This window comes from Falco peregrinus, chromosome 10 (genome assembly GCF_023634155.1).
Source record: "Falco peregrinus isolate bFalPer1 chromosome 10, bFalPer1.pri, whole genome shotgun sequence".
Lineage (NCBI taxonomy): Eukaryota > Metazoa > Chordata > Aves > Falconiformes > Falconidae > Falco > Falco peregrinus.
In genome coordinates this window covers 14,853,976-14,879,267 of record NC_073730.1, presented here as the reverse complement: position 1 = coordinate 14,879,267, position 25,292 = coordinate 14,853,976, and the positions used below count along the sequence as shown (strand labels likewise).

The 25,292-nt window shown below is 42.6% G+C and overlaps 1 protein-coding gene across 1 annotated transcript in view; it reads right to left on the bottom strand.

Annotated features, from left to right (window-relative positions):
* DPYD (dihydropyrimidine dehydrogenase) overlaps positions 1-3,298 on the bottom strand; it is a 367,955-nt gene extending 364,657 nt beyond the window's left edge. The window contains exon 1 of the mRNA XM_055815469.1: positions 3,155-3,298. Within this exon, the coding sequence (XP_055671444.1) occupies positions 3,155-3,193 (39 nt within the window). The 5' untranslated portion in view covers positions 3,194-3,298. The remainder of the gene's footprint in view (positions 1-3,154) is intronic.
* Between the last annotated feature and the right edge of the window lie 21,994 nt (positions 3,299-25,292).

Below are 25,292 nucleotides of genomic sequence, written 5' to 3'. Positions count from 1 at the left end.
TGAGTACTTGATCTGACAACTTTCATTCTTTAAAGAACCCTGAGGTTTCCAATAGATAGAATTATATATGGTTTACACACAATAATAGTAAAGAATCAGCTAAAAAAATAGAAGGGGGAAGGCAAAAAAAGGGAAGACTTTATTTCCCAGAGTATCATTGTTAAAGGTCTGTATGAAGCCTGTAAACACTATCTGGAATTTTAATGTACATGTAACACAGTTTCATGTTACAAGTTAGAAAGGGAATGCTGCCCTCATACCTTAGATTTCAAAATTTCTTATAAAGAGAAGAACAGAGAAGCAATAAATAAAAAGCCAAGAGAAGTCCTTGCACCATACATCCAAGGTAGGTATTTTCACCTACAGCAATTCTGGAAGCCTTTTGTTTAGATTTTCTGCACCAATGGAGTGTTCTCAGCACATTTTGATAGAGTTGACCAGATTCAAAAAAAGGCAGTGCTTTCGTTTTGTGGGGTTGGCAGTAGTTTGGGGGTTTGTTTTGGTTTTGGGAGAGAGGGATTGTTGTTGGGTTTTTTGCATCTGTTTGTTGGGGTTTTTAACACTGACATTTTTTGGAGAAGGCCCTACACTTTAATCACAACAGTACTAGTCTTCCACAATTTGGAAAGCTAACTTTTAGAACAAGATTACCTATGCGATTTCTTCATTTTCATGAGTTGGGCTGAAAGATTTGCTCAGGAGCTGAAGCTGCTGGCTAAGCCAACCAAGGGAGATGAGATTCCTCAGGGACAGCTTACTGGAATTTTTCTATTTTTTAAATAACTTTGGGAACTGACTTGTGATTTTAGCTACTTCTGGCACAGATTCTTGGCTCCTCTTTAACCAATAACATCAAGTCTTTTTATCCAGCCTTAACTATCTAAGTAAATGATAAAGTAGTACCGAGACTCCAAAGGTCATATTTAATATTTTAATTATATGAACTATGTTTGAGATGGTAACCACTGAGATAAGTTTCATGAAATCATTCACTCAGTTTCTATACTTTAACAAAGAAAGTGATCAAAACATTCAAGTTTTGTAGCCAGTGTTCATGTTGATAGATCTCTCCACTCAGCAACCAAATTTCTGAGAATATTTATCTACAATGATGTAGGCTTCGCTAATATGCACTTTCCCTACTTCAAAGAAAAAGATAAAATACATTTTTATTGAAAATACATGACTTTTTTCCCTCCAGAAGCAAAATATATATATATATTTAAAAAAAAAGAAGAAAAAGAAAAAACCCGAAGTGCTGCAATTAGACTATCAGTAATTATTGATATATTCATCTGGGAGACAAATCATACAGTGACTAAATTTATTCAAACAGATGGGGAAAGGACAATACATTTGGTTAGAGGTAGACAGCCTTGATTTCCTCGCTAATTTCAATGAGTGCTGAAAACAAAAACACAGGAAGATACTGACCAAACTTTCTGGTTTCAGCCTGAGAGTAAAGCAAACATTAGTCTATTTCAAAATCCATCAGTTAATCTTCTAAATCACGCAGTACTCCATACTATTACCAGCACATGATCCTACAATGATATACTGTCCATTGAATCAGTCATACATATCTAGAAATGCAAAACAATGTAATCCCAGAAATATTTCGCATTAAGAATTTGAGGAAAGTACTCAAAAACTTGTACTGCCAAAATCAAACTTTTATAATAGAAAAATAAACTTCACCACTTGAAGAAAAACGCCAGATTGGCTGCTCTGGAAACACTGAGCTGGTAAAAGACAGGCAAGCACCGATTTTATACCGTTGTGCCTCCCTAACTGCCAGGAAGACCTCTACAATAGACCATTCTTCCTGTCCATTCCATGTTGCAGGTCTATCAGAGTATCTAAAAGAGCACTTCTGGTTTCCAGTCATGGTTTGAGCAGCAGCTCAGTTCGGAAAGGGACTGGACACAAGACCTCAAGATGAGCACTGATGACAAAACTCGGTCACAACTGACCGAAAGGTGTATCCAAGCAGCTTCCACGCACGTTTGCATATTATGACTGGGCCTTCAACGAGCTGCAATAGTCCACCCTAAACCTAATATTTTAAACTTCAAGGTACACCGTAGCAAGAAGTCACGTCAGGCTGGAACAAGACTACCAAACTACAGGCTGGTTTATCATCACTCTGTTTTTGCTAGACTCTCCGAGAGTTGAAGCTTACAGCCACGTACAAGGTCCTGTGAAGTGTGGGAGAAGCTACCTTCAGACCCAATCATGCAACTCGGCTACCATCACCAGGAGCTCACCACATCACACCGCACTAGCCTTGGCCCCGCTCTACCACACCTCGGCCTCGCACCAGGCCATGTCCTACAGCTTCTGAGCTCCCAGACCCACCTGCGGCAAGGAGCATCATGCAGGAACACCGAGTGCCACAGGTACTGGAAGCCACTTGAAATAAGGGTGCTACTCCTGCCATCCTGCTCAGCATTCCATACAACTGTTTTACCCCCAAGACACACGGTGCGGCAGGTCAACCCAGCTTGGCCTGCGGTGGGACTGTGCGGGCCCACGGGCAGCGGCGGGCCGCCGGAGCTGAGACCGGGGGCGCTGCAGGAGGCAGCCTGAGGCCCGCGAGGCCGCCCAGGGCCCCCTCAGGCCACGGCCCCCGAGCAGCCCTGCCCCGCTGGAACCCTGCCGGAGCCGGGAGGACCTCACCGCGGGGGACCGGGCTCGCCGGGTCCCATCCCTGGACTTCGCCGGCAGGGAGTGACAGGAGGCGGCGAGAAGGGGAGGCGCCGGCGCCGCCTCCCTCACACCCCCGCACACCCACGGCGGTGCGGCGGCCCCGCTCGCCGGGGCGAGGGACGGGGACGCGGGGCGGGAGCCGGAGCGGTGCCTCAGGCCGCCGCCGCTGCCCCGGCGGCCACCCCAGACAAGGGCAGCGGCTGCCCGGGCGGCAGGTCAGCTCCCGGGGCCAGGGCTGGCTCTGCCCGGCCCCACCGGGGCTGCCCGCGGCCGGGAAGCGCAGCGGAGCGAGGCCCCGGACGCCGCCGGCAGGCAGCGGCAACAGCGGCGAGGCACTTCCTAAGGCAGCCAAACTTTGCCGGGCGCTCCCGGCCGGGCGCCGCCGCCGGGCAGAGCCCCCTCCCCGCTAGCGACAGCCGCACGTCCCGGCAGGGCGAGTGGGTACCTCAATGTCCACCGGGTCCCGGCTCAGCACACGAGCCATGCTGTCCGCACCGCCACCGCCTTCCCCCGGCTCCCCGCAGTCCCGGAGTGGAGCGGAGCGGAGCGCGGGAGGAGGCGGAGCCGCCAGCCCGGACAGCAACGCCCAAGTGGGCGGGCGCCCCCCGCGCCGGCCCGGGGCCGGAGCCGAGGCCGCCCCGCCGGGCAGAGCCACGCCGGGCCAGGGGCGGGCGTTCCCGCTGGGCGGCAGCGCTCGCGGCCCAGCACCTCGTCGCGGTCACGGATCGCGCCGGCTTACCTCGGGGCCGCGGCGGGCGTCGGCGGCCACCGAGGGGCGAGGAGGCGGCACGGCAGCAGCCCTCCGCAGGGGTCACGGACCCCATCCCCCGCCGGGAAACGGCCCCTCGGCTGCAGGCCGAGCACGGCGCCGCCGTGGCACTGCCGCTGCCGAAGGGCGGGGGCCCGGCGCCCTGCTTCCCTCGCCGAGGCGCGGTCGGCACGCACGCCGCGGCCTCCAAGGTCACCTGCTGGTGGAAGGGGACGCGGGGACAGGGCCGGACCTCACCCCCGCTTCATGGAAACCCCACGGGAGGAGCTTGCGCGCCGGGGCCGCGTCCAGCAGCGCCGTGCCGAGGGACGCGGCCCCTCTGCCGCGCAGAGGCAAGAGGAGCTGTGCCGGGGTCGCACACACTTTCCCGGCGCCGCCGGCCTGTCACTGAACCGTCACCCGGCTCCCCCCAGGACAGCGAGCCCTGCCTCAACCCCGGAGAGTTCCCGCCTGGAGAAGCCGCCCTGCCACGATCGAGTGCCACAGGCAAGCGGGCTGTGCCAGGCCCCTCTGTGCACTCCTCAGTGCCTTTCCTCCCAGTCTTGTCGTTGTTTAATACCACAAACAAGATTTATGGCATCACTGAAATAAACATACATTCCCACTGCAACATGCCTACAAAGAAGTTCTGTCTTCCCTGCTGCCTTAAAAAATAGCAAAAAGCCAGTATCTTCCATTTGAAAAAAAAAAAAATAAAAAAAAAACAAAAACAACCACTGTAACATCAGTTTCTAGATAGTACTTTCAAGTAACCACACCTATGATCCACCAAAATATGATTTTCCCACCATTTCACAAAAACAGAAGAGTTTTAATTATGACCAAACTTCGGTTTCCCTAAGTGCATGCCAAACAACCTCACAGGTTCTTTCTCATCAAAAGACAACCCCAGCTCTGGTCTTCGACATGCTCTTTACAGCAATAATTTTTATCCAGTCTGCTTTCATTCTCCTTTCTTTATTACAGCATAAAAAGGATTTATTTAAAAAAAAAAAGTTTCCATCTCTTATTTACATGAAGCCTGAAAAGCGCAAGTAGATTCTGGACACCAATGACCCTTTGGATGCAGTAAAGAACAGGTGTACAGATGTCGCAGCACTCTCCAAACTATCACGCTGCAACAAGGTCTTTTACCATCTCATACCAGCACACTCTTCATGCAGTCCCTCTGCTGCCTTCTCCTCACCTTGCCTCATCCAGGGCTTGCTCTCTCTTCTCTTGCTTCTTCCTCTCTCTGCTTCTTCCTTGGCTGCTCTCTCTTCGTTGGCTCTCAACCACTGAACAGAACCAGCCACAGCTGCACCTTATCTACACCGGCCAACCCGACACCCCTGAAGCCAGCCCACAGCTGTATATTATCAATACTAATTAACCCAGCTTCATTCCTCTACATACAGGTTTGCCTTTTCTCTTCCTTTCATGTCTCCAGAGAGAATGCCTCGCAGAATAGCATGGGAAAGTGTTTGCCTCGTAATTATTTTATTTATTTCCATCTTTGTAAATGAGCACTTATAAGATGCCCAGTGGAGATTTTGTTTCCCTTGTAAGATGTGGAGAAATAAGGTTGTGGTCTTCCATGTCTCAAGTGAGAGCTGTGTTTTCTCAAGGCTGCTTCAGCACCATTGCATAACAATTCTTGTTGATTACAATCACCCATGCAAAGCAGTTAAAGTGTTGGCAGGAAAATCAGAAGCAGGATCACCTTCATTGATAGTACTTATCTCTAACAAAACCAAGAGACTTTGGTTCATTTAATTAATACTGACATTGCTGAGCAGCTCAGTGGTCCCTGGTGCTAACTGGGGAGTTTTCCAGTCATGTTTGGTCTTGACTGTATAGGTACGTTAGGCCCATAAGTCAGTTTCACAAGGAATATTTCCAAGTATATGAAATAAACTGCTCTGCATCCAACCATCTACAGTTTGCATCTATTTGTTCTAAAGGAGCAGTTATGTTAGAGACTAACAGCAGCCACTGGACTCTCCAGCTTCATTCTGTCATGCCAGGCTTTCAGCAGTGACAGATAACACTTTTGAGGAACCTCCAATTTATTTTTTTTTTTAAAGTGTCACCATACATATTTTCTCTTTTGCTCTGCAGGTTACCCCTGTGTTATCTACGAAGCCAAACAAACCTGACACCTGTAGGATCTTTGCCCTCTGGAACCAGTGAAAAGTAACACCATTTGAATTTTTTTTTAGGTTTTTTTCCTCCAAATGAAGCAGGATTTATTCTGCCAATAAGTACAGGTCAGAGAAAGGCATTCAGAAATCTAACTGTACCTTGCTTACCCTCACAATTTGTATTTTTTGGAAGAGGGGGCACCTCTTATTTCCCCTCCCACATACTTCTCCAGGGGATCAACTTACTGCTGGTAAGCCATGGCAGCCAGCCAGTCTTCCTCAGCCTGCTGCAGTTTGCCAGCTTCCCCCAGCAGTTCAGGAGGGCTGGCCTGATCTCTGGATTCTCAGCTGTGGCAAATAGTGCTCTTATCAGCACTGAGCATCTGCACAGCTGAACTTTGTTTCAGGAAATAAATGAGCAGAAACAGGAGGCATGCACAACAGTCATCAGAATACAAGTATTCCCGATTTTCTAAAGCAGAAGTTACAAGAAATTTTAATAAGAGAAGTGTTACGCAGCCTAAATATAGTTTGGGAGTTTTTTCTGAAGAAGTACTCAGGCTCTGATTTTTTTTCTCCCTTCCCCAGCAGGGTTTTGAAAGCAGCAGAAACAGAGCAGTGATGCTAAAGACCTAACTTTCACTTCTGGCATGAAATGCTTTTGAGGCTTGGTTGAGTTACAGGCTTTTGAAAATTGCCATTAACCTTTTGTTCCTTGTGCTCTTCAGGTAGAATTTGCTTACATGACAAAGAAGTAATTGCACATGAACTTTCTCAGAAAACCTGCAGGCACAGGCTGCCACCACAGCAGCAACCGCTTTGTGCTGGGAAAGGCTGCCTTGCTGGGGGGGGGCAGGAGGGCAGGGCAGCAGGCAGCAAGCAAGGCCATGTCCTTCAAATTCAAACGGTTCCAGGAACACAACCTGCAATCGAAAACAAAAGATTAACTACTACAATGGCTGGAGGAGGAATCCATGAGTTTAAAGGGTAAACTGTAAACTCTGAAAGTTCAGCATTCAAATTCTGGCAGTGATGTATTAGGGAGCCTAGAGGTCCGAGTGTACTGACATATCATACAAGCGACTCCCCACTTTTTCCTCAAAATTGTCCCTGATTCACATCAGTGCAAATACTAGAAAGACAGGACATTCCAGACTTTAATCTGCTGTGCAGTTGTAACTTGAATCTGATAGACAATCTTTATTTTTATTCCAGGACCAGTTTCCTCACTCGTTGCACATGACAGAGTGTGAGAGTTACAGTCCTACAGCTAGCATCTCCCAACATCTGAATGCCTCATTTAGCAACCCACATTACTCATTAAACTTACCAGCAAGTTTATCTGTCAGATTCATGGGATTCAGGAAAGTCTGAAGTGACCTCAAGGTGCTCTTTTACCTTCTTTGAGGACCTCACTGTGACAGTGCACAGATTTGTGTTTCAGTTATTTGCTGCTTCTGCCCTCCATTTGACTTGTCAGCTCCCCAGTGCAGCAGTGTAAAGGAGACACATCCCGTGTGCAAAGGGTCCAAGAGAAATGGGATTAGCAAGAAAATGAGTCACAGTGCTGACTTTCCCAGGACAAGGCAAATCACTATTAGGGTAAAGTTGAAAGAGGTAGCCGTACTGATTCCAGTGTCAGGTTCATCAACTCTGAAGTAATCTATGTTGCATGTCTTCACCGTACTGGTGTCAAGGAGGAAACAACTGTATACACGTGAAAGATGAAGTGTGAAAGGGAGAGGTTTTACTGCCCTGTTTCTGAAAGGTCTGTAAGAAAAGAGCCATATGCCATCCTTTCTCATCCCTCATCCTGATCCAGAGAAGGGGGACTGGAATTCAAGAGTTAATTTGGAAAGAATTGCTCTCACTACCTCTCTCAAATAGCAGCCTTGATGTTGACTTACATATAGATACAACTTCATGCATTTCCTCACCAGTTTGGGGAAAATGCTCAACTTAAAACATTCACATTAGTGAAGAAGTTTACCTTGCCTTTCTAATCTGCTAGTTTACAATTAGATTTTCAGTGCTCTTCAGAAAGAGTAGCTACACAGGATATCCCGCAGTATGCCACAGTACAGGAGTACAAATGCACTTCAGGTATGAGATATACATAATTATAAATTCTGTTAGGACGAAAGTCTGACCATTACTCAGACATAGCCTTTGGGCCTGGAATTGTAAAGCACAAAGAGATTAATAAATAACAAAGTGGCCACCATGTGAGCTTTGATAAGTGCCTAAATGCATTTTAAACTTAAACAAACTCTTCTTTTCTAAGTCCACTACTTTATTTCAGCTATCTGTGTCAGTGTAAACAAAAGCTTGTCTCCTAAACTGCTTTATAACTTTGTAGATGTAGCAAGAACCACAGGTTTCAACGTGATCATCCTGGGGGAAAAATTAAGCAAAAAGAACCCACGTATCTTCACATCACAAACATATTTTGATAACCACTATTATGCAATTCAAAGAAATATTAAAAAGTAAAACTTGTTTCTGGCACAGTGTAATGTTTTCCTACTTAAATTCCACCAAATGTTTCTTTAGGATATTTTAGGGGATGAAAAATCTGGCTGGGCTTTTTTCCCCTCTCCAATCTCCAGTGAGGACATCTGTAGACAAATCCTGTATTTATTACCAAGATTGAGAATTGCTAAATTGATGTCCTGGATTTGCACTGGTCAGTCTTTTCTCTGTATGTGCCTCAAATTATTTTCAACCTCAGTGTGCCTCTCATGTTGCTGCACCTTAAGCTAGGTAGAATAGTCAGGAAATCTGGATGTTTACAAGCTGAAAAGTATTCACATTTATCGTGAGTTTTCTCTGGACAAAAGCAATTACAGATTTCAGATTAAGATGGGATTTTGGAGCAGTGGACCTGGGGAAGAGGAAGCTGGAAGTACTTCATCAGGATGAGTACATTGGATTTAATTTCAGAGATACACTGAGCAGCCACTCACATCAGACCAAATTATCATTTCTGGACAAGGAAATCCATGATAGGACTTGAAAATCTAAAATTACTTAGTTGCCTCTGAGATACCTCATGGTTGTGGTGGTCACATTCATCTCTTTCAGCGCTGGGTGTTAGAAGCAAAGGTTGCTCCTTTCCAGACATACACACTCTGAGATGAGAAGAGTGAAAAATAAGTTTTGCTTTGAAGGATCAGATCATTTGCGCTGAGGCCCAGCACACAGCATTATTTGCATCTTCTACATTCCCCATGGCAGCAAGTTCCTGGCAAGGGTGAGCTCTCTCTTTTGAATGAGACCGGGTATGGAGCCATTTCACTATGCAGCAGTAAAGTAGGACAAAATCATACTGAGTTCACCAGAGATTCCTGTAGATGTCAACTGGCTGGCATCTGTGCAAACTGACCTTCCAGCCCTCCCTCTGCTGTGCAGAGAAGGCTTCCAAGTCTCCAAGAAGTCAGACTGCCAAACTATTAGGGAATGGGTTTACTACATACCTAACTTCCTGCAACAGCAAGTATTTCTCCATTCAGGTAAATATTAGAGACGGTGACTTAGTGCCTGGCTTGTGATCATGCAAAATTAACTACTTCTGTGTTTGCAGTTTCAAAGGGATGCGTGCAGGGAGATCAGGGGAAGATCAGCCTCTAAAATAGATAGACACCATGAATATATTCACTGAACTATTGGTATGAATTCACCCCTTCCAACAACAGGAGTATCAGCAGGAGATTTGTTTTTTTACTATTTTTATTTTGGCAGGGATTCTGCAATTGTGTTGCTTTCCAGAGATACTGACAAGGTGCAAACTGACCTCTTGAATTTTTTACAAAATACTACTGGTATTTACTATTGGTCTCTATAGTTGCAGCATAACTGGTTTCAACTTTGACAACATTTTAAACGCCTTGCAACCTAAATATCTGACAAACTAAGTGACTACTCTTTGCTTTTTTAAATGACTATTTTGTAAAGAGAAACTGCCACCAGATCAACAACCTTGAAACAACCTGTTGGTGTGTTTGGATTGTTCTTATTTAGTAATTCCAAAAGGAACAGACAGGGTTGTGTTTTCCTAAAAGAAATACAATAACTGATGTTAACTCAAAGTCCCTTTAAGTAATTGCAATTAGTACTTTGTCTCCACGTCACATCCATCCCTCTCGTGGCTAAAATCCCAGCCATCTTGGCAATGCCCAATGATCAGCAACAACAGTTTTAGGCTAGGTTAGTACCTGTTTAACACCTTCAGCTATGCCCTGTGACCAAATAAAAAAAATCTGGCAGTCATTGCAGAAGCTATTATTTAAAGTAATAGTGAGAGCACTTCAAAAGAAAAACCATAGCAACTGACAGGAACAATACAAACAGTACACTTGCCTTAAAGGCAAAGCGTAAGGTCCTGCACCCAGAGATGAACAATCCCACGCACCAGCATGGGCCAGGGCTGACCTGCTGGAAGGCAGCTCTGCAGACAAGGACCTGGAAGTCCTGGAGGACAGCAGGCTGCCCACAAGCCAGCAGTGTGACCTTGGGCCAAGGAGGCCAATGGGACCCTGGGGGCATGAGGAGAATCGTGGCCAGCAGGTCGAGGGAGGTGATCCTGCCCCTCTGCTCTGCCCTGCTGAGGCCACATCTGGAGCACTGTGTCCAGTTCTGGGCTCACCAGTTCAGGAGAGACAGGGAACTACTGGGGGTGCCCAGCGGAGGGCTACAAAGGGGATGAGGGGGCTGGAGCATCTCCAGTAGATTCAGGAGAGGCCTACAAATACCTTAAGGGCAAGTATCAAAAGGATAGGGCCAGGCTCCTTTCAGTGACAGCCAGTGATGGGACAAGGGGCAACAGGCAAAAACTGAAACACAGAGAGTTCCTTCTGAATGTGAGGAAAAATGTCTTACTCCGAGAGTGACAGGGCACTGGATTTCCATTAAAACAGTGAAGCTTTCTCCCTCCACCAGTGCTCCATGCAAGCATTAAGGATGACTCTGCACATTTTTAACCCAAGTCTTCCCATGTCTGCAAGTTGCTTGCTACAGAGAGTTCCATTTACTTGCAAATGATTCATTTACACTGGCCTGTAACTTCAGCAGTTGTGGCTATACAAAGAGCAAAATGTACTGCTCCTGTTGCAAGATTTAAGCACGAAGATAAAAGGCTGCAAGTTGAAAATAATTTTCTAATAGAGGCTACTCCAGGTCTTTACAGGGCTCAGTGCAATGAACCCCAACTATAACTTGGATTTTATAATAGTATTCAAGAGCCACCAGCACTAACAGACTCAGGTAGTTAACTTGGATATTTTATTCAAGCCAAACAATGAAATATTGCTGGAAAAAAAACCCTGTTCTGTGGTATTTTACATTGCACAAATAATTGCTGTAAGGTAACACAAAGTGTTTGGGCTGGAAGTGAAATAGAAGCCCCCCCAAACACTAACCAGTACATCTTTTATGCTGTACTTCCAGCAAATATGGCAAAAAGAACAAAACCTTGACTAAGTTTTCCATGGGACAGTTCAAGAAAATTTCTTTTCCCTGCCTTCCTATAGAGCTGACTTTTACCTAGGACCTACAAACTGCGTAGAACAAAGCCGATTTCCACTTACAAGGCTCAGATGTGGCTGTAGCCCTCAACTGTTGGTATAAGGTGATGTATAAAGACTATCTACAGCCTCAGATGTTGACTGGAGAACTGATGCTTCAATAATATAAACAACTCGTGGTATATCCCTATGTCCTTGATAACCTACTAGGCTGATAGCAAGCTAGTCATCTGTCTTGGACTATTTTGAGAAAATTCCTGAAGCCTATTTCACCACTTCAGAAATAGCTAACTTTACAATCAGCAACAGTTATTACCTTCTTGGCAAGGTTGAAATAAATAGAAGAAATTAATTCCTACCCAAGGTCCCTGCAAAACATGGGCAAGGTGTTAATTCACTGCCATCCTAGCTTAAGGTAGCAATTGTCAATAGGACAGTCTGCATCATCATTTTCTCTCCTATTTAATCAAGGTCATATTAGATCGCTACATCAAATCGAGTCAATCTGATCAAAAATAAAAATCTGAGCTAAACTAGTTTCCTTCTGGAAATTAACCCTTTATCACAAACATTATCCATCACTGCAGACTATCTTATTTCCACTGAAAATGACTATTTCTATAGAACACACACTATGCTTTAAAAAATAAATCCTCTCCCGCCAAATAAGACTACATTGTCTGATCACATGCCTAAGTTTGTGGCTTTTGTATCAGATTAAAAAATTTACTTCTAGCTTTTTTTTTACCTCCAAAACTATTTCTTCTACCTTTCTCTTCTTTATATGCCATTAGCCCCACAATACCCGTCAACCTTACAGATGCTTTTCTAGACAAATGTCTTGCATACATAAAGTCATTACTTCTCTGGTCAGCTGTTGTTTTACATGTTTGGGGATTTTTGCCAAATATTATATTAAAGTCTCACAGGGGAAAACAATAATTTCATGGAATAATGAAGAGTATGCCTAAAAATTGTACTGCATTATGCTGGGTGTTATTTGCCTCATGCAACATTAGATCTCAGGAGCTGTCCACTCCTTACACAAATGAGCAAAGTAAAAGGTTTTGTGTTTTCTTGCTGGTTTTTGTTGTTGCTCTTCATTGTTTTGTTGGAGCTTTTTGTTTTTAAGGTTATGTTTAGTGGAGCTCCTTACCCAAATTTGTACCAATTATCATTTTTTTCATTGCAGCACCTACATGTCCAAGATTTTACTCTAACTGCATAATAATCTATTGCTATGGCAACTTTTGGCTAAGCTGCATTCCACCTTCCTGCAGAATGCCTGCAGTTAGGTGGACCGCAGCCACAACAGCCAGCTGGGAAAGTGTGATCTCCACCTGGCTGGGACTCATGGAGGGAGAGAGGGGTGCAGACAGTCCTTTTAGCCCACACAGCAAATTCCTGCTTCAAACATTCCAAAAACTTGAAGGATACCTCCCACATGCCTCATAACACCTACATCAATAGCTTCTATAGCCAAAATATTTTTTTAAGCTTGTCAAATACTGACAATGAGATCATATATATATGCATACTTGACATTTCACACTTATTGCAGAGAGAACCTATATCACTGTCACTGGATATATTCACTATAAGCCTGAAAGGAACAGAATATTGTAGGATTTAAAAGGATTTTTTATTCTTTTTTTCTCAATCACAGAAGAAATTAATCACCATCATATAAATAAAGCTATTGTAAATACCAAAGTCAATGGAGCTATGACAATTAAGATTGACTAAGGAGCTCCCACACACACACAGCCAGACCTGCAGTTGAACCACGTTGTAACAGACTGGCTGGCCCATCTGTTTGTTACGCTTGTTTGTTATTCTCCCATCATATACTTAAACTGTCAGCTCTGGTTTTGGGTTATATGCTTTGCAAGTACATACCAGCCATTTAAAGATGATGAGCTCCCACCACCCCCATTAAAGCTATGGTAACACAATTTTCCTTGGGTTTGATTTTGCACTGCTTCAATAACGTGACACTGAGCAAATACTACTCACTACAGATGCAGGTTGTGATCCTGTGAGGGACAAGCCTTGGTGTCAGCAGGATGAATGTGAAAGGATGCAGCGTGGCAGAGACACGCATAGCTGGCTTTGCGTCTCCTAGAACGACTTCTTTTCCTTTTAAGTCTGTACCTCCCACCTTATACTACTTCCACAGAACAAAATGAGGAGTGGACTAGGAGACTAGAAATATTTATGACTAAGTGTAACCTCAAAGTGTTTTGGAATAAGAATAATACTCTTGGTATAGCAACCACTGTAAGTTCTATATTGATCTGTGAATTTTGGTAAGCTGTATTGTAGGGTTTCTTTTTTTCCTTTAAGGTTGAAATAAAGCACTCAAAAAATGCATAGACTCTCTTTGGCCAAAACATGTTTGATTGGAGGAAAACATGGTTTGCCATTTAAAATCTCTCCAACTTTATTTTTTGATACACAGTTTAGGGCTATCTGTGGATTGTGATTTTTAATTTAAAAATCAGTTATGTTATTTTTGCTGCCTACCAACTATGATATGTTATACTTTACTACCAAGATATTGTAATGAACCACTGGTTCAAGATTTGAAAAATCTGTACACCAATGAATTTGTAATTACCTTCTGTCCATGGTTGAAGAGAGGTTGTTGGTTTTTTTTCAAAGCATATCTAATATTGCAGAAAGTCTGTCTAGGTGTTTGATGATAATTAGCTAGAAAATTACACTGCTAGAAATGTTATTCATCAAAATACCATAGAGTTCTAGGAAGATTGCAAACCTCTGTTGGAAAGTTTCTCAGAGGCAGGCTACTTGGTTGCATCAGGTTTAAATTACATAAATATTGATTAAAGTCTCTCTCAATTAACTATTGCCAACTTAAAAGGTAAACCAGACCAGTCACATGCCTGTTATTTAAAGGGAATATTTAGGGCCAGATCCTCAACTATGGTAGGGCTCAGCTGTAGTAGTCCACAGCAGCCCAGAGAGACTTCTAACTAAGATAGTGGTTGCTATTCTACCCTGACCCTGCAAGCCTCAAAATATAGGTGGAATTTCCCCATAGCTCAGATTTTCTACTGGCATGGTGCCCATCAGCTGTGCCTTGCCTTATTTGTAGCAGCAGAAAGGGAGGCAAAGGAGAGCTTTTATACACAAGCTCAGCATCAGGGAAATGAGGATTAAAGCTTCTTCTGCAGCTTTTTCAGGACTATAGCATGTGCTTTGCATTCTCCAGTTTAAATACATCTAGTTTAGAAAGTCTTTAATTTCTGTATATCAAAAAAGTCTGTAAGTCTGCCAACATCATTATTTGGTGTTCTGTTTACTGAAGGTCATTATCTGTGATATCTGCTGTGTGCGAAACACAGTGCATGATCATAAGTCAAGGCATTCATTGATGGCAGTTTGATGGGTTAATTTTGCCCAGTCATCTATAATTAGCTGCAACAAAGTTCTGTCTTCCAGTGAAGTCTTTAGCCATCCCAAGCAAGGGGGCAAAATAGTAGCTGTTGCATGTGGCACGAGTCCACCGAGATGCCCATTTGCATTAAGATGACTTTGAGACATCTTTCTGGGTAACTCCAGGTAGCCTTCAACTACACAAACAGTAAGGTCCCACCACCTTCAAGGAGTGCTTAGAACAATGTGCTGTGTGAAAGGAGTTCAGAACCTAATCAAGAGCAGCCATTGCTATATCCCAACTATATCCTGTTAATATCCTACTATATCCAACTATATCCAAGCTATATCCTGTTAAGTGACCACTGAAACAGTCAGAAGGAAGGGTACATCTGTAACCTTAAAAGCAACTGGAGTAGATGGAGTTTTTAAACCCAAAAGACAGTTTTAGCCAACATTTCAATACAAGCAATAGCAACCCATCCTTCTTACCACACTTTCTCAGAAAGCCTGTGTACCCAGGGCTGTGACCAGCCAGCCTAAGGTGATGGAAGAAGCCTACTCACGGGACAGATGATCCTAAACTCACAGCAAAAGCTGAACTCTTATCATATAGTTTTTCAAAAGAGACCTTCAAACCTGCTGCAAACTTATAAACAGACTCTGGACCCATTTCTGTTACTGATAACTTCACTGAATACAGAATCAATTTTTTCCATTTTTTTGTTATATAGAACAGCACGTGTAGTTTCATTGCAATGTGTACCTGAAGTTCACTATATCTAAACTTCAAGGATTTGTATTTCTTCTATAAAAGATTATAGTGATACCAAAGAACAGAGAAGTACTCAAAATATAAGTATTTGGGCCAAGTTTTAATATTGTAACACTTCGATTCCTCCTTGAGTAACTAAGCATCTGAAGTTTCTCCAGTACGGATATCAGTTCTACTATCAATGTACACTCCACAGGGGGGGTTTTGGCTTTGGGTTTTTTCCTCCCTTTTATGGTTTTATAAATGGACTCATGTTCAGAACACTGATACCCAAAATCAAAGTAGTGACAGGACACATCAGCAACATTCAGACATTATATCTATTTGTGCTTTTCCTACCTCCACACTAACAGAACCATAGGATGTTTTGCAAAGAAAGAAGTGTAGGAGAATGTATAAATAACCAGAGCGTGCCTTATGTTTTTCTTCTCAACTCTCTTCCAACTTTTTGCTACAGGCTGTCACACCTCCCCTTCCTCTTTTCATTCTGTTTTTACTATCTCTGAAAGTTAGTCAGACCTTTCTTGAAGTGCCACAAGCATACCCCGCTGGGGCTGCACATGCTGCTTTGGTCTAAGCTTCCTCCTTTAATACACTTTTTTTTTTTCATACATTGTTTTGTTATCCCCTAACCTTGTCTCCATTTTAGTACCTGTTCTTTATCCTCTCTTCTCACTTGCCCTTTTTACTATGCGGATCTTCAGCTTTTAACTCTGTCACAGCATCAAAAGCCTCTTTTTTCCTTATTCCTCTGTGATGAACAATCTACATTTGCGTATAAACTCACACTAGTTTTGTTAATTTTTAAGCGTACTTTGGCTGCTTTTGTAGCATTTATTTTGGTAAATAATTGGTCTGCAGGACACAAAACAGACTTTTCAAACCTTAAGTCTTAAGATGTTAAGAAGAACAGTCACCTTCTTTCTGATTGATCCTGAGTCTTTGGGGATGGTCTACATCTGTTATGAGTTGGAATTATCCTCCTGCTTGGAGAAAAGCCAGAGCACTGGAGAGAAAAAAAAAAAAAAAAAAAAAAGAAAAACTCATAACCAAACATCCTTCTGATAAAGATGCTTTGGATGTAATTTAGTTAATCAAACAGCAATGCAGGATGCAGAGTGGTCCTTTCCACACAGTTTATCTTAGGTGGTTTCACAGTTTCCAGATAAATATGTAAAAAAGAAAATACACTAGTAGGGGGAAATATTTTTTTCTCTTTCTCCACCTCTGCAAATAAGCATTAAATAGTATTTCTTCCAAATCAAATTATTCTGTGTTGCATTTCATTGCACGTTAGCTTGAGTGCTGCATCAGGGTATGAAGTTAACATAGCATAACATACAATGAACTTTTGCTCCATAGGGAGCTACAACAGTATATACTAAACTGTTGTTTAAAACATATGAAATTGAGCATCTGTAGAACTTTCTTCCTTGTGATCAGAATACCTTAGCATGTTTCTTACTATTATTATGCTCAGAAAAAAAGAAAAAAAGAGTGAACTAGTCTTTTCTTTAATAAAAGAAGGATAATGAAGAAAGCTAAAGTGATTAGGATGTAAAGTTAAGTGTTTGGCAGTTCAGCAGTTGAAAGTCAGCCTGTCTCTGGCAAAATCAGTGCAAATCAATACCAATTAAGAATTTGGCCCAATATTAGCAGGCAGAACCAGAAAATAAAGCCAAAAAGCAAACTCAAAAGGACTTTCAGATACAAATAATGTTCTTCGTATGTTAAAAAGAATAACCGTGACAAATAGGTATAGGCATACAAGGATACTGTTTGGTACAAAATAGAACAGGTGACTTTTTTCTAGCTCCTCAAAAAATGTAAGTTTAAATACTAGTGAAGTGAGAGGGGAAGAATTTTATTTCTATGATCTCTATGTTAAATGCAGCATAGAAAATTAATGACTACACTCTAATAAAATATATCAGGAAAGTTGAAAAAAGTGAAATCCTAGACTCATTAAATCAGTTGCAAAACTCACCTCTGTAATTGAGTTCTCTAAATCAATAAGATTTCAGCAGAAACTAAAGAATTTATGAAGGAGATCCTAACATATCATAGATCTGTTGTTCCTCCTAGTAACTCTTTCCATTGGAAAAAGCTTTTGATCCAGCAAGGACCTGTTCCAGCTCACCTGAAGCTCTATAAACCTTTTGCCCCTGCTAGGCACTAATTGTTTTCATTGAGAACAGGTGATCTTAAATTAAGCAATATTAACTCCATGACCATAGAAATGCCCATCAGAAGCAACAACTTTTTTGGAATGCTGATTTGCTCTAACCTCACCCTTTCTTAATAGATCTTGGAGTAGATGATATGACAGGAAAGGGAGCTTCAGCATTTCTTTTTGTAATTTGAGAATTAAATTACACAGGAGAGTAAGACCCTCCCGGATTTCCCCTTACAGCCTCTCCTTTGGTCTAAGGGGCTTTGGTTCAGAGGCTTGCATGCAAGGAGCGTACAGCCCAGCAGCTGCATATTCACGACTCATCACCCTTAAAGCAAGTGTAGGCAGCATTAGGATACATACTGGTAGCTGGGGGAGTTTCCACCACTGTGAGCCAGGTGAACACTGTACAATTGTTCCTTCTATGTTACTCCCAAACTCTGCCCCCAGAACCCAGTGGAATAATGTGGATCACAGTATCCCTTTATGGTTCTACAGAGTAGTACCACCCATTGACTTTTCCTGTGTTTTCTTACGATATTCATACTTGCCATTTGTTGAATTAGATGACATGATGGGACCCATCATAATTTCCTTCTCCTTCTATGTCAGTGTTCCAACTTTATAAATGACATCTAAGAGTCCCTGTTTGGCATCTTTGTAATACAATAAATGAGACTTCAGTCTGAAACATTTTTAAGAAAGGCCAGAAGACTATTTTATCTCATGCAACATAGCATCAATTATTTCAGTAACTGCTTCTTGTAATCTCATAGATCAGGCCATAGTTGCAGTTGTATAACCTGTACACCATCATACCAGAAATATCCATTTATTTATTTTTTTTGCTGCTCTCACTGTGTAATAAAAACATGTGATCACTCAAAATTCCATATGTAGCCTGGGCAGACAGCCCTTATAAATGTTATTCTTAGGGGGAGAGTTTCTTTTTTAGGTACTGCACGACATGGTATTTCATATGCAGTTGTCTTCAAGTCCATGGGATTTCAGAACCAGCCTGTCCACCTGCCCTCCAAAGGAGTGCCATGTGGCAGGCAAATGAAAAAGTCCCAGTAAAAAATCAGAAATGGGCCCTTGTGCCAGCACTTTTCCTGTGTTTTATTTTTTCATTTAAACAATATTACAGATGCACGATCAAGGAATGACACCCTTCATCCAGTATCTTCGGCATAAATAGAAAATGTGAATTAAGGCTTTCTAATAAATGCTATAAAATTGATTTCTTGAGCAGAATAAGGTGTTATCTATGGGTAATTTCCCATGAAAGTAGAGACTATAATTCTGATTAGACATGGATATTATCTTTTCCAGTATGTTTCTGTCAATGCACTGATTCAGCAACCATGTAGACCCCAAGGTTAGGGCTGTTCATAAGTCCCATTGATTTCAAGTTGAATGTCTGCCCAAGATTAAACACAAAGAGGAATGCTTTCCTAAATCAATATATTTAAGTCTGTATGTAAGTGCTGTGTTGAATCAGGGCCTAAAGTCAGCAACAAATCAGGAAGATAATGAGTTTGGGCCAAATATCTGTATTAGTAGCCAAAACGCATATATTGAGACAAGGGACATCATCATTGCTTGGACTTGAACCAAGATCCCCAAATGTGTAAGATAACCAGATCTTTAACTTTGATTTCTTTTGGAGCTCTCAGCTTAAATCTAAATGGTAAGACAGGTGACGTGTATGTGTACACATTGAGGTGGCCCTTGGTTGTCTTCTGCCCGGCATCTGGATCTACTTCCCAGAGAAGTCACAATATAGCAATAGGAGGGGCAGTCCCAGCCTGGGTTTATCTTGCCGGGGCGGCATAGCTGTACCTAAACTCCAGAGCTGGGAAGGGCTCTGGGCCCCACAAGCTCAGGCTTCAAATCTTTTGTTCTGTGCAGTGTCTTCAAACAGAAGTTTATTTTGAGTTTTTGTAAAAAGCAAGAGGAAAGTCATCTTAACAAACACAGGAGATTATGAATTTGACAGAGCACAGTGTAGATCAAAATGGTTTTAGTCATTACCCCCTGTTTTAATTACTACTTGACACATTATCTCTATTGTCCTTCTACAAGTCTCTTTTGAATGAAATATTAAAGGCAAGTCACAGCTGAATATATATGCAGTCTAGAAAGAAAATGGCGCTTTGAACTATTTGAAATGATTTATTGTCCACAGTTCTTTATGAATATTTATTTGCCATAGTGAAAGCAATTCAATAAAGAGAAAACAAGAGGACCAGTTAACTGAACATTTGCATACTCTAACGGTTAAAAAAAGGGAAAGAAAAATAATATGGTGCATTAGAGTGGTGTTAATGCTGTGGTTCTCCTGTTTGCTGTAGTTAATTCCAAACATTGCATATGTGAGAACAAAAAGGTAAAGCCAAGACTCTTAGGAATTCAGATCCTCAAGAGGAGATACATAAACAGCCTACAAATAAGTGTCCCTAACCTTTATATATTTCCATTCAGAAAGAAACAAACATGTTTGTAGGAGTATTTTCAAGGCCAGGGTGGGGTCTATGATTTTGTTTCCCTACCACTTCAGGTAGCTGGCTATGAAAGCTTGCTTTTTGCAACAAGCAGATATAATAGTCCTCATCTTGTCAGGACCAGAGATCACTCATTCCCTGACACTCCTCCGAGAAGCAGCAGGTGCACGTGGCTATCAAAAGGAGATGATGTGAGCACACTGCGTATTTTGCTGTGTAAAACCTTTAGTATATTAAGCACGGCTACACGTACCAAAACCAAGACCACACACAGAGCAGAGATGCTGCTTTCTTTCACTTCTCAGTGGAGGAACACAGTTTTTCATGGTATGTGCCCTCATTTCACCCTGCTTGAATTAATTTCATCGACCAAAAAGCACTATGCGTTAGACTTGGAATGAACTTTGTTCCTCAGAGCTTCTTAGCAATATTCTGATACCCAGTCACAGATGGGGCCTTGACAGATTTTGTACTGACTTTCATGATTCCTTTTTTCTTTTTTTTGAGCAGGATTGTCGCTGCTTGAGAATTCAAATGCAAATGGAGATGTTCACAGGCACTGTTTCATAAGGAAGCTCAGCTGGTTGGTTTTTAGAATTCATAAACCGAACAGTATATCACATACAGTATTTGGAAAAGGATAAACTTGATACATAATACCTCTAGAGAAGTTACAGTAGTAAAACACAGATTTTGGAGAAATACATAAACTCTCTATGCTTCAATTTCCATTCCTTTGGAGCAAGAATGATGATAATAATAATATTTATTTATAGTAATACTCATAATTATCTACCTGAAACCTAGCTGTGAGGCTAATTCATTAATATTTTCAAATTACTTCATGATCCCCAACTAGAATTTGCCCTGAAAGTACTAAATATTATAATTTGCTCTGTATGCGTATTTCATTTTGCTCTGGAGAAAAACACACTTAATGCGTTGCTCTCTTCAGATTTGTCTGCATACCACATTCTAAAATTCTAGCTGTTGAGCTTTACTAGAAGTTAATAACTTACATTGTACACTATTGTATTTTTTTGCTTGTTTCTCCCTCTTTTGTCATAGCATTTTACCCCCACTTAGATATCACAATACCTGATTGGGGTTTTTTTTACTGCTTTTACAAACGCATAAGTCAAGCCCTACGCTTGGTGTTTATTTCCTTGCCTGAATCTGGAGCTGACAATATAATCACACATTGGTACTCTGAGGTCAGAGCTCAGTTTAAAATGTATTGTGAATCATCAGGGAGTTTCTTTAAGTTACACATAGTTAGATGCTACCACGTATTACCTGCCTGATTATATTTGTAGGTATCTCAAAAGGGTTTTTTTTTCTTCTGGCATTTTACCACATCCTCCATTTATTGGCGAAAGTGTATCAGTTTTTCACAACTGAAGATACCCAGATCCATTTCCTCTGGTTGTTATCTGTTGGATAGCTAGACGCTAATGGCTAAAATCTACATCTACCAACATAAAAGCCACGGGATATGACACTGGTATCTTGTGGTTCCAATCAGCCTCCTGGTATCATAGCAATACTTTTTATTTAACTGTATTTGTACTAAGTTCAGCCTGCTCAAGTCACGCTAGCTGTTTTACATAACAACTGCATTCTATATTGTGATAATTGAAAACTCAGTGCAGCCCGGAGGCAGTGGCACAACAGGACAGGAGGGGTCTGGGCATAACTCAGAAGAATAAGGCAGGCAGGCAGCAGCAAGCAGGGCGAAGCCGGCCCCAGCCACGTCTCTGCCAGCAGTGCAGCCAGGCCGGGTGTCCCACGGCGCGGGCAGCTCTGGGAGCAGCAGCCACCCAGTGCAGTGGCTGGGGGAAGCGGGACTCCGGGTTGCTCAGTCTGCTGTCACGGGGCTGATGTCTTGGAGCACAGACCATAGGCAGGGTCCGAGGCTCACCTGGAAAACCACATGGACAGGTCAGAACCAGATTCGTAGCCATGAGTTCACTGACAGCTCCTATCCTGTGCATGTGCCCAGCACTTTGCAGGGTGGCTCCTGCTCCTAAATGGTCAGCTAAGCCAATGGTAGCGGAGAATGGGCCAGGTAATTTTTTCTAGTGCTTCACAAGTGCAACATATATCAATAAATGTCACTTGCTATTTGAAGGCTTGTAATAAGAATTAAACAAATTACTTAAATTAAATGACTGGAGAAGGGCAGAGTATTTCTTTCTATTAGCTTATGTAGAAAGAAAAAATGCCTGGAATGTAAAAAGGAGACAAGAAGAAATAATGAGAAAAAAGGTTATGGCATGAAGAAGGGGAACATTTCTTGCCTGTCCTCTTGGCCCTATCTATGAAGACTTTGTCCCTTAAGCTCAGCCAAAACTAGTTAGCAGGTGTTTTGTGTGTCTGGCTGGTGGAAGGTCCACTTGCCTCAGGGGGGCTGCCTCATGGGCAGGAGGGTTTCCTAAGAAGACAAGAAGTAGGTCTCTGTGGTGGGAGTCACAAGCTTTTTATGTAAGCAGCACACCTGCGCTGACGGGATGGTTTGAGGGAGTTAGATGTGGCCCGACCTTGTAGCAGCACCCCCAGAATGCCGATGTTATATTGTCCCCATAGACTGAAGGTCTACAGCTTTCCATGGGTCGTTCGGCATGGCGAGGAAGGAAGATGGGCTAGTCCAGGAGGCTTAGGCGGTGTGGCTGTAACATTCAGATAGGTTGAAACATACCACTAGTTAGAGCTCCCCCTTAAAGCTATGTTTTTATAAACAGATGCCTAAAACTACCCACGGGAGGTCAGACCACTTCCCACCCTCCCGGCAGCGCTGGTCTACTCTCTGCCCAAATTCCCCAGCTACAGCAGCACTGCTCCTACAGCACCCTGCCGACAGCCAGGGGAAGCCACCTCCGAGAAACCCCAAGACACCCCACACTGCACCACGGGGCTCCATCCTGCCCAAGGCTCTGTCTCCGCATCGCGGCAGAGCCCTGTCCCACCCCTGGTCCTCAGGGTCAGCTCCCCAAATGTCCAGTGCTCCTGAGGCCTCATTAAGGGAAGGTTAAGTAGCACAGGTCTGGGCTTTTGTTCACGTTCTGATTTCCTACCTTGCTGCTAGAAGTGCACCCTTTTAGGGCTCTGTTTAGCTGTCTGCATTATGGGTGCCATCATGCATACTTCCTGCTCGTGGCATAGTGTTAATTAGTCATTATTGCTAAAGTTCTTCTAAATTCCCAGACAGTGGGATGGATTACTTTCCGCCCGCTCTTCTCTTACCTTTTTCTTCTCCTGTTTAGTATAAGGAGAATCATCAGTAGCGAACAGATTATAGGAAACTAATTTACATCATCAGTTCAGTAGTAGGACATAGTTCTTAAATCATCTAAGATAAATACTTTTAATTAAGCAAATGTCCTACTCAATTCACTGTGGACAATCCTATCATAATGGATATTACTTCTGCATGCTAAATCTTAATCTTCACCAATACTGAATGCACAATGCAAAACCACTATAAAAAAATACAGGCTTACTGTAATATTGCCATTTTAAAGCTGCCAGCTTTTATATTCATTAATATGATGACAACAGACCCCTGGCTAATGAATTTTACTACAAATCAGAATTTTTATCAGATATGTATATGAGATCAAATCCATGCTAGCATATTATTTGCAGCTTTTATTAAAAAGTTAAATTGGGATTATTTAAAACTCTCTTCAGATTCCTTCATAAAAAAAATCAAAATCTAATGAGATTTCCTGGAAGCATTTTAAAAGGTTGCAACAGCAGTAGAGTCAGCAGGCACTACCCAGCAAAAGGAAGTGTTTACTGATCAGAAGATGAATGCTTTCTCCCCCAAGGTTTAACGGGTTTACATTATATGGATTTTTAAGAGAGAGAGAGGGAGAAAGCAAGCAAAACTCCAAGCCAAAGCCTTCCTCATCTAAGACATCATACCTTTTCCTGATCAAAGCCTTCAAATTCTGGTGCAAAATGACTTTTCGCTCTTGCGACCAAAATCTCCTCTCTCTCCCTCTGCCTCCCTCCATCTGTTCAGGCTTGGATTTGGAAGTCCCTACTGCAGAGGAAGAAAGCCTGATCCCTATTGCCTGGTTGTGGTGTTGAAACCCATTAATATTCCTCTGGAAGGTACCCTGACCCTGGTGCCCTTGAACATGCTGAAAACATAGGGTATTTCTGAGCCTTTGTCCCTGGGAGGATTAACAGGGTTGCCCTGGAGCCAGCCTGAAGGTGTTTTAATAGGTAATACGGGTGGGCTGCACAGCTGACTTCAAGCTTTGCCTCAGGCTTCCCTGCTCAGCAACATAGATGCAGCCACTGAAATTCGGGCTAAAGCGTGGTTCTGTGTACAAGCTGGAGTCTGAAACCTCAGAATTTGGGGAAGGATATCTCCAAATAGCTCCTTCCCCTAGTGGGGCAGGCATCCCTGTGGAGGGAACAGGGGCTGGAGACCTGCTCTGCTCCTGCCAGACTTCTCTGACCTTCAGTCAGTCACCAGCTGTCTCTCCCTCTCTATTTTTTCTTTCCTCACTGGTCTTTCTCATGGCTCATGAACTTAGAAATTCTCTGAAGAAGGGACCATGGCTCTTTGTGTGGTTTTGCTGTGCTTAGCACAAGTAGGTTCCACTTTCAGTTGGGTCCTGTGGCTGCATCATGGTAAAGGTAAATAAACAGATAATAGTAGTAAAAATGGTTGTGATTTTTATTGTATGAACCATAGGATCCTAACAGAGGAGAAGCCTCTCCTCTGAGGTGCTTATTACCTGCAGCTGAAGAAGATACTGCCTTTGTAAATCAGACAGAACTTATCATGTAAAACGGAACACATCTTTGCTCATGCTGAATACTATCCTGTCTGTAATTTACCCTTGCTGCTGCAAAGGACACCACATGATTAAGCTAAGAAATGATAGACTGAACATTATGTGTCAGGGTGGAAAAAGATTTTTTCCTATCTAAGTAGAAAATAATCATCAAAACCCAGTGAAAATATACAAGTTTTTCAATATACAATAAACAAGCCACCCCGCTGTTGCCTTATATTGTATCATTGCTCTCCTTGCTCAGGTTGCTGCAGGTGCTTCTCCTTTAGCCTACAATATTTTTTATTTTCAAAAAACTACAAACTGTCGTGATTTTTTAACGCTGTGAGTATCTTTCCTCCATAAGTGCATATGTTCTGTTGCCTGCTCGGTCTGCCAACTCTTCTGTGTTTCCCTGGGTGAGTCCAGATTCTCCCAGTGACATTTCTCAAATTGTAGATCTGTGCAGTGTATTTTCCTGGAGCTGTTAAAAACATTGCTACTTTACTTAATAACAATGTTTAG